At 35.5% G+C, this 10704-nt stretch overlaps 1 protein-coding gene across 1 annotated transcript; it reads left to right on the forward strand.

The window, feature by feature from the left end:
• The first annotated feature begins 730 nt into the window (after window positions 1-730).
• On the forward strand, window positions 731-3996 carry LOC129892385 (pollen receptor-like kinase 4). Its single transcript, XM_055967956.1, has 3 exons — window positions 731-1549; window positions 1920-2588; window positions 3099-3996. Exons 1-3 carry the CDS (start codon window positions 922-924, stop codon window positions 3743-3745), a joined length of 1944 nt encoding a protein of 647 aa, XP_055823931.1. The 5' UTR covers window positions 731-921; the 3' UTR covers window positions 3746-3996.
• Window positions 3997-10704: the final 6708 nt, after the last annotated feature.

Consider the following 10704-nt stretch of genomic DNA (forward strand, 5'->3'; position numbering starts at 1 on the left):
AACATCGACAAACAAAATGAAGCAAAGTAAAGTACTATTTTTTAAATTATCTTTGTTTGCTAGAAGATATACATCTTTAGTTTTTCTTTAGATCTTATCAATGCATAAATACTTGAGTGCAAAAAACATATGGTTTCCTTCCAAGATAGGATAACGTTGTATACACTATTATTCTATTTGTAGGATTATATTGTGAAACAACACGTTAAATAAAATTGTGTCAAATTTAAAAGTGAAGTGTTCAACTTTTGTGCACTCATAATTATTTATATTAGTACTAAAAAACTCCATCTAAGTGAGCTTGCTCACGATGTCGGTTCCAAGTCCGAATATATAGAAGGTAGGTTGAAGTTGGTAATAACAAGTGTAAAACTATCTAATTTCATGATTAATCTTTTATAATACAACTTTAATCTTTTTGAGACTGAGTAGTAGTAATAATAATTCTTGTCGTCACGTAAAAGATAACAAGTAATTAATCAATTCAAAACTATGTCAGCTAATCTATTAAAACATGTAAAAAAAAAAAATACCATAATGTAAAAGTTGTTAGTGTATATAATTTATTAATTATAAAAGCAGTGAAACTCAAAGGGTAAAGCGTAGTTTTCTGAGGAATTTAGGAAAAAAAGAGAGGACTGTGTCAACTTGACATTCCCCTCTTCACATTTGTCTATTTCTCCAACTAACTCTCAAAATTTGTTGTTTTGTCTCTCTCTGCTTTCCCCTGCATTCAACACAGAAAAACATTCTTTCTCCCACCTTTCTTTTGTCCTCAAAACTACATAAAGGTAGCATTCTTTCATTTGTAGGAGCCCTTAGAGAGGGCGCGCACCTGCAAGTGCGCGCACCAGAAAAAAGTTCAAAAAAAAATAAAAATAAGAAGAATTAAATAAGCCTAACTCTCTTCTCTATGCAATCATGGCGCAAGCTACAGAAAAAAACTACAAAAACAAAAATAAACATGTCATCCTCCTTCTTATCATGTCTTTATTAGCATTTGTGACAACCCCATCAGAGGGGAAACTATCAGAGCCTGAGGTTCTTCTCAAGTTTCGTCAATCTTTGAAGTTCGATGGTGATCCCTTCTCGACATGGGATGTCAATGTACCACCTTGTGTCAAAGAGAACAATAAGCCAAAATGGAACAACCTTTTTTGTGAAAGTGGAAAGGTTTATGGTTTGAATCTTGAAAATCTTGGGTTAAGTGGTACCATTGATTTGGACATACTTAAGGATTTGCCTAATTTGAGAACCATAAGTGTGTTCAAAAATAAATTTGAAGGATCTTTACCAACATTAAATAAATTGCCTGCATTAAAGAGTGCTTATTTCTCAAATAACAAGTTCTCTGGGACAATTGATGAAAAGATTTTTGAAGGGATGAATTCATTAAAGAAACTTCACCTAGCAAATAATGAATTTACAGGACCACTCCCTCCCATATTTGGTGACATGCCAAATCTCAGGGAGTTGAATATTCAAAACAATAAGTTTGAGGGTCCAATTCCTCCTTCCTATTCACATCTATATTTTCCTGCTTATGATGGTATGCTACCTACTCACTCTCCTCCCTCTTTTTGCTTTTTCTATTTATTACTTACATTTCCTTTTTTCTCTAAGTATTTTTTTCAGAAAAATGATCATAAAAACTTGTGTGTTCATCCTGTTTGTTGTGAAAATGCATGAATATTGGCATCTAATATACATGAAATACAATGTTTGTCTTTCAATCCTAGATCATCATCATGTCCTTTGAATTTCGCAACCAATCAATTATTCTTAATGTTTTCAACAAGATTAAAAAAAAAACAAGATATTATTATTCGTAATAAACAAAAGATATTGGATCTGAAGGAATAATTGAACAAGTAGACATATGTGTCCTATGTGGTGTCCTAACAATTCACATCCTACAGGCAATGATGGTCTTTGTGGTCCACCTTTAGCAAAACCATGCAACAATGAAGAGGGACAAAAAAAGAAAGAATCATCACCATCATCAGGTTGGAAGATTGCCCTTATTGTGGTTGTAATAGTTGTAGTGATAGGCATTATTGTGTTTATACTCATCAACCGTCGCAAGAAAAATCTCCAACAAGAAGTAGTACTAGGAGGATCATCACTAAGTTCCTCACCAACAAGTCAAGACCAAAAACTAATCCCTCCATCTGATCATCTAAACAAAATGGAACAAGGACAATCTTCTGCTGCATCTACTCCTGATCGCGTGTCTCATGATGGCGGAAAAAGAGCTGAAGTTGCTGGACAAAAACTTCTCTTCTTGAAAGATGACATTGAGAAATTTGACTTGCCTGATTTGTTGAAAGCCTCTGCTGAAGTTTTAGGAAGTGGAGTGTTTGGTTCAACTTACAAAGCTGCACTTAGTACTGGTCCTGTCATGGTTGTCAAGAGGTTTAGACATATGAACAAAGTTGGCAGAGAAGATTTCCATGAACATATGAGAAGGCTTGGAAGATTGAGCCATAAGAACTTGCTTCCTGTTATTGCTTTCTATTATAGGAAAGAAGAGAAGCTTCTTGTCTTTGAGTATGTCAACAATGTCAGCCTTGCTGTTTATCTTCATGGTACGTATCTACTCTCTTCATTTTTATAGATATCACTCCGTTTCAATATGTTTGTCTCGTTTTAACTTCACATGCTATTTTAAGAAAATACAAAGAGACCTTTGAAATTAAAGATATGTAAAATGATACCATTTAATTTAATTTTATGATATGAAATATGTTATGTGCAAAGTTAGAATTTAAAAGTTGCCAAGAAAAGAAAGAGACATCCTTTTTGAAACCAACTAAACAAATGGAGCATTAGTTATTCCCTCCATCCCAACGTAAGTGTCTAATTTAGGTGTTTTACTTTTCCTCTTGGCCTGTTTAAAACACAGTGTCTCTTTTTATATTAAGTTTTTCTATTCTGACATTCTACATGTCAAGTTTAAGACCACAAGATTAACAAATTTCTCTTTATTTCGTCTACTTTGTAGTTAGTTAAGTTAAAACCCTTAAAATTGAAACAAAGAAAGGTAATATATATATTTTTCATAGGTTTCACCACCTTTCCTAATTGTGATTTTTCAGGTAATAGCAAATCACGTGGTAACCAAAGTCTTGATTGGCCAACTCGTTTGAAAATTGTTAAAGGAGTAAGCAAAGGAATTTTGTACCTTTATAATGAGCTACCAAGCTTGACATCACCTCATGGTCACCTCAAGTCCTCAAATGTTCTTCTAACTGAAAACTTTGAGGCAGTTCTCACAGACTATGCTTTACTACCAGTTGTGAATGCAGAACATGCTCATGAACACATGATCTCATACAAAGCACCAGAGTTGAAACAATCAGGCAAAATCAACAGAAAAACTGATGTTTGGACACTTGGTATGTTAATCTTAGAGATCTTAACTGGAAAATTCCCTTCAAATCTTTTAGGAAAAGGAACTCAAGATAGCGATGATTTGGCGAGTTGGGTGAACTATGTTCTTGAAAAGGAATCATCATCATCATCAGAAGAAGAGGTGTTTGATAAAGAGATGAAAGGAACAAAAGATTGTGAGAGTGAAATGATGAAGCTATTGAAGATTGGGCTAAGTTGTTGTGAGGTTGATGTGGAGAAGAGATGGGATATAAAAGAGGCAGTTGAGAGGATTGAGCAAGTAAAAGAGAAAGCTGATTTCTTCTCTAATGTTGCAACTAATGAAGCTGACAATATGCATACTTCAAGATGAAAATATTCAAATTTTTGATCAACTCATCATTAATATGGATTTTTTTTGATTTTCTTGCATGACTACTTGGGTATATGGTTACTTTTTTTTGGTCATGGTGGAGGATCACCATGTGGGGTTACTACAAGAAAAAAATGAAAAAAAAAATAAGAAAGAAAAAAGAAAAATAAGAGAGAAAATGAAGTTACTTAATTTTTGTTTGCATGTAAATTTGTCCTTCATGAATCTATAGTCTAGGTGTGTTTCTTTTATATTTTTTTAATTCTTCATCAATCTTATTTGGGACTATTACTTTGCAAAATTGCTATCTATAAATAAAAATAAACTATATTATGTTGTATATAAGAAATTGGGATGACTTGTCATTCGTCTTGTTATTTATTTAGGCAACCTAATTAAGCACCTCAGATTATTAGCATTAGGTTGCTTAGCTCATTGAAGATTTTTTCATCTGCTTTGGTTTAATTGGTCCAATTAATGTAAAAAGTCATTATATAAATCTAGTTAAATTAGACCAAATATTTGTAGGATAAGAGGAAATAAATGAGCAGTTCTTTTTGAAGTTGCCAAATCACTCTCAACTACGTTTCTAATAAAAGAAACAAAGCGACGCTACGAACATTACCAAAAATTAGGCCTACGACAACGATATCTATTAAAAACGACTTTGCAGTAGATGTTTAATTTCAAAAGATCTCTACTTCCGTTTTAGATTTTTTTTTACAGTATTGATGATATTAAAGAAAAAGATGACCTGCTAGCTCTACTTTGTATTGATAACGGAGCAAGGAATTAACTTCCTAGTATTATATTCACATTTTGCCATTATATTACTGGACTGTGGCTGAGGTCTAGAGTATATTCTTCCTTTATACAAAGAGAGAGAAAACACAAAGCACTTATAATTCTCATGAAGCCTTTGTTTGTTTAACTGATCTAGATTTTATATATGTCGTATGAACTTTCTTGTAACTTTTGATTCCTGAAACTATCAAGAACTATAAACCTGTAACCCATACGTTCTATGATAATCAACTCATGAAAACCTGTATTTTACTTTCTTTATCAATAGCATCAAGATTGTAACGTTCTCGAGCCTACACCCTGGACGTGGTCGGCACTCAGAATTATTGCTGGTCCAAAGCGACCCCTCAGCCTAACTTACTGTTATTCTAGGAACTATAATAACTTATGCGGAAACTTTTAAAAGATTAGCATACAACCACCGAAGAAAATGTAACTCAAATAACTTTATGAATAGTAAGTCACAAGTAAGAGATGTTTGTAAAACAATTGAAAGTATGACTCAACTAACTCGTTTATGAAACCTTTATTAGTGAAGATAGGTGTCAGGACAAACTCACATCTACTTGAATACTCTACTAGCAATGTCTAATACACTCTAAATAAACTAACTAAACTGAAGACCTCTGAAAACAAGGAGGTCTCACCAATATTGTAAGAAAGAGATCCTAATGAAGAATCTGCTGTCGATTCTGAATACCTGAATCGGCATCATTTAAAAATGTAGTGCCAGATGACGTCAGTACATGAAATATACGGTATGTAAAATGGCTGAATGATATACTGGCTATAACTGAAAGTACGGAGCTGAAAGAATACATCTGAAGATAGATTATAAAATAGCCAACTGAATTGTCGAACATGCATATGTACTTTAGCAACAAAGCTTTACATCTGAATACATGCTATAATAGTAAATAATTTAAATAATATAACTTTACTTTTCTTGGAAAGTTTATCTAACCGACAACCATTACGTGCGTGTTACATCCCAAAATATTTCTTAGACGTGATTGGCACCCTCTAACACCACCTGTCGGACGAAACAAATATCCATACACTTATTCAAATTATCTAAACACTAAGATAAAAATATGTCCAACTCCAAAACTCATCAATAACCATCAAAATGAAATAATTATCAAACCAAAATCATATATCAATTTATGAAAAGAAATAGTTACTTAAATAATATATATATATAGCCCAAATCCTACAATAAGACCATAGAGCATCTAATAAAGTTACATGAGTTCAACTGTCGGGCATGCAAACTCTAAGAAAAGAAATTATAAGCTATAAATAGATAGAGCTGAAACAGTAACCTCCACCAACAATGTGAAGGCTCATCTCAGCAACAGAATCCACGCGAACGAACTCATCAGTCACTAGACTCACCCTCTGCAACAATATCTACATAGATATGTAGGTTAGGGGTGAGTTGTATATGAATATAACTCGGTAAGATCCTCGACCCACTACTTTAATACCTCTATAAGAAGTGTTAGAAAATACAACTACACAACGAATACGTAAATGATATGCACAAGAATATATTTCATAATATAATGCTCAGCAAGTCCAAACAAATGTTTAAAAGGGACACCACATGTATCAACTCAATCCACACTCAAAGCTTGTCATAAACGGCAATGAAGGAGATCAAACCATTACCCCGACAAGTCCACGATAGCAAATGTAATGCTCCAAAATATACTACGACAGCATGTGCAAAGCCCTAATATATTATAGCAACATAGATATGTCCCTAACATATTATGACAGCTATGTATGCCCCTAGTAACTATATCACGATAATGAATAAAGATATTAAACGTCATACCTCATATCACTTATAAAATATATTCGGTATTCTTCACAAAATAGCAGATCTACTATTAATCAAACACAGTGATTTTGTCAAGCACATGCTTGTCCCAACTCATGACCCAGGCAGAGAAAACACATTTTCAAAAGCATATTTGAAAAGCAAGCATCAAAACTTAAAGTCTCACTTGCCTTGCTAAAAACAAGTCTCACAAACTTACACGCGTAGAACACCAATCAAGCAGCCCCCAATAGTCTCAATCTAGGCAAAAATATTGATCAAAGATATCAATTATGCTATTCGAGGTCAAGTTTCAATATCCCTAACTTTCAAGTTTAAAGCTAAGCCTTAATATCTTCACGCCTTAAATCATAAATTAGAAGAGAAAGATTATCAACTTTCTACCTAAATTTGCACTTATAATCCGTATAGATTGATAGTCATACTCAAGAAACTTAAATTAAAATAAGCATTAAAAGAACCTCCAACCAGCAGCCCAAAAGAGCAAGTATGAAGCTTATATATATGGATTCTTTCTATGGTTTTAACTACTACATTCAGCTATAAAAGTTCACCAGTTATTACTGAATCCATTTTATTTGATTCCATAACTATCATCAACGTACTACATCTCTGTCATTTCAATTATACTTCACTGAAAGATTTAAAATTGGTGTTGCCTCCCCCCTCCCCCCCCCCCCCATACTTTCATTATTAATTTTTTTTTTAAAAAAAGCAGATAACTATTATATCTTTAAAAACATAAAAATCAAATTGTATCAGTATGATGAAAAGGAAGATTTCTACAATGGCTTCTTACTTCTTTTCAGAAAGATTTTCTTCTTCTTAAGATTCCTCTCGCCCAGCCTTCGCCTTCTTCAGTGGCCAAGTTGAAGCGTTCAACGTCTACAACAATAATTTTCATTATCTTCTCATTATATGTACTAATATCACTATATCATCGCTTCCTTATTGAGCCAAAATTACAGTACTTCATATACAAAAGGTTATCCAACAACGTATAGATGGTTTTTAAGCTAACGAGAGCACACAACAACAAAAAAGTTCAATACCTGCAATTTATCACCCAAAATACTGGTACAAGGATTCAGTTAATTCTTTCTATGAACTTCTCCCAATTTTCCTTGATGAACTGTGTGTTTTCTTCCAAAACGAAAGGAATAAAAATCTGTCCTAATATTCTATTCCTTCGAAGCGCGGCTGATCAGAAAAACAATAGGCTTGGCTCACTCTTTTTAATTCTCTTTATTAATAGGGAAAAAGGTTAAAAATAACTCATCAACTTTAATTTATTAGTTAACTTTATCCTTTGTTATACTATCGAGTCAAACATCCCATTACAAAACTTAACAAAAATATCCCGCATTTTAACAGATTTCCACATGACAATTTAAAATCCAGATGGCTTGCCACTTAGAGTGACAGCACTAAATTTTTATCCTTTTAGTTTTTCACTTAAGATCTTTATTCTTTTTTCTTTTCTGTTTATCCATTAACAAAATTCCTAACACACGCACGAACTGCGCCTCCAAATTCGAGCAGATTCCGGCCATGTTCGTGATGGCGCAGTAGCAGGGGTTTGCTCTCCATGCCAAGATGAATCTTTGGGTATAAGTTTCGCCGGAGGAACCATTGCCGGCGAACATAGTGATGGCGGCGCCGGAGCTCCGGTGACCCAAATCGAACAAGATGAATGCCAATATGTTCTACAAGATGTTGCGCATCTTCCCACCCATGAGCGCCATCTCAGTTCCTCACCAAAAGCTTCGAATATCTCCAGGAACACTGACAGTACATTTCTCGCCGGAGCTCCGATGAATTTTCCGGCACAATATCAACCCCAAAAGAAGCACAATGGGGGTGCGCATCATCCTATCCAGGTAGGGAACTTCGAATCTTCCCCAAATTGTTCAAACTCAAAAAGTCGTCAAGACGACTGTGGTGGTGTCGGAGCTCCGGCGATCCAATTGACTGGCGACCAATGCCAAAAGGTTCATCAACGTGTTATACAGCTTCCAAGCTATCAAGGGTGCCTCGAATCATTGCCGAAAAGCTCAAATTCAAAATGTCGTCGAGACACTCCTCAAGCTGAAGAACACTGTAACATGTATGTTCAAGCTGAAACTGTGGATGGTGTGTTGGTTCATGACCAATACCAACAGAAAAGGGGTAAAGTGCACACATTGGAATGCATTGAGGATCATGATCATGTTCCAAAAGGAGGTGCTGATCAGCAATGCAACAATAGTCCTACAGTGGCTCCTCCAGGTAAGTCTTCTAACCATACTAATCAAAATGTGGTTCAAAAGTATATTGACACTACTAAACCAAATGAAACTAACTTACTTGATAATACTTTGCAAAATGATACTATAGCTAAGGTCTCTACTGTTAGAACTTCTGATATGCAACTCTCTATGTCCAAGAACTCTGAGGAAATGCAGGCTCCAGTTCAATATGTTGGTCTTGTGAATAAACACAATGCACAGGGGAATACTTCCACTGGATATGTGCAAAAACAACCTGCACAGTTGAGTGAGGGACCCAATGTGAATCTGCAACCAGTTCAATATGTTATAAATGATCAACCCCCTAGTACTCAGACAGTTGCTGCAGAGATAAATAAACAAAAGAGTAAGGGCCAAGTCTAAGAAGACCATGCTACTGTTCAGCAGCAGACCCATAAACAAACCAAACATACTCCTTACATTCCCAATAACCAACCTTTGATAATTTCTAACAACTTTGAACCTGTAAAAAATAAGTCTGTTAGAACTGAACCTAGTAGACCCCATATGAATAGAACTAGCCTTGCTGTCCCTAATCATATTAATCATGTGGTGCCTCAGGCCTGGGCTATTGGAAATAATCCTGCCACCAAAACCACCACCCAAATAAGAAATCCCAATCCTAATAATCCCATTCCACCAAATCCTGTGGTCACACATACTCTAGCAACTAGGCTTAGAGCCCAAGAACATGTTCAGAATGCTCCAATACATATCTCACCTCCTGAAATCACAACCAAACAAGGATACCCTGCAGTGTTGTTTACAGAGGAAGACTTCATGGTTAACCTAGCAGGTAGATGTAAATACACTCTAGTTGGAAAATTTACACATACCATGCCTAGAATGGAAGTAATTAGAAAAGAGTTTATCCTCCAAACAGAGCTTAAAGGAGGAGTGAAACTGACTCATTTCAACTCTAGACATTTATACATTGATTTGGAAAATGAGTTTGATCACTCCACAGTTTGGTCAAAAGGTAAAATGTATATCCAAGGCCAACTTATGAGATTGCAACTGTGGACTCCAACATTTAAACCAGAAGAGGAAACTCCTTTGGTTCCAGTATGGGCAATCATACCTGAACTGCCTTGGCACTGCTACTGTATGGAAGTGGTCACACCTCTGTTATCTCCAGTTGGGAAAGCGTTGTTCTTAGACTTGGCAACATATAAGAAAACCAGAGGTAGTGTGGCTAAGGTAAAGGTTCAAGTTGACCTTACCAAGCAAAGACCCCAACATGTCTGGATGGGTTATGAAAAAGATGTGAATGGCAAGGGAAGATGGCAACCTATTCAATATGAAGAAGTGCCTGAGTATTGCCAGCACTGCAAGCACCAGGGTCACAACCATAATGCCTGTACTGTGAAGAGAAGAGAAGAGGAAAATAGACAAAAGAATTCTCAAGCAGGAACTGCAGCAGCCAAGTCTAAAGACCATGAACATCCACAAGCTGACAGGATTCAAGTCCAGAACAACCATTCAGCAGCTAATATACCACCTCAACCACAAAATGCCAATGCTAATAGGGAGGAAAATGGTTGGCAAATTCAAAAAAGAAAGCAAAATAAAGGACTCAATACTGTTCAGCAGAACCAGGGCATCAAAACCACAGCAGCACAAGCCAAAGGTAAATATGTGCCAGTGCAACAGAACAACACAAGCTCAGGTAAGTTTTCTAACCCTAAAGCTAATTCCATTATCTCCAATACTTATACTGATCTTGTTCCACAAGATCAACCCACTAACTCAAATGCAGGACCACAAAGTACTCAAAAAGGTAATGTTATCTCTGAAGTTCAGAGACAACCCCATAGAAATGATGCTACCACCTCCCAACATCCAAAGAATCAAGGAACTCATGGTAATGAGATCACCAGGCATGCTACTAATTCAATTATCAATGTGGAAGCCAATGAAATCAATGCTACAAACCCAGGTATTGACTTAATACTCCCACACCCCCATGGCTCCCCCACTACTTTATTGAATGTTTTATCTGTTGATGTTGCTGAAGT

Source organism: Solanum dulcamara, chromosome 6 (genome assembly GCF_947179165.1).
Source record: "Solanum dulcamara chromosome 6, daSolDulc1.2, whole genome shotgun sequence".
NCBI lineage: Eukaryota > Viridiplantae > Streptophyta > Magnoliopsida > Solanales > Solanaceae > Solanum > Solanum dulcamara.

What these genes read in the sequence shown, in the direction of transcription:
- LOC129892385 (XM_055967956.1), top strand. Translation starts at nt 922, where the DNA reads ATGGCGCAAGCTACAGAAAAAAACTACAAAAACAAAAATAAACATGTC. An exon ending in ATATTTTCCTGCTTATGATG is followed by an intron (nt 1,550 to 1,919) that starts GTATGCTACCTA and finishes CACATCCTACAG; the next exon opens with GCAATGATGGTCTTTGTGGT. An exon ending in CCTTGCTGTTTATCTTCATG is followed by an intron (nt 2,589 to 3,098) that starts GTACGTATCTAC and finishes GTGATTTTTCAG; the next exon opens with GTAATAGCAAATCACGTGGT.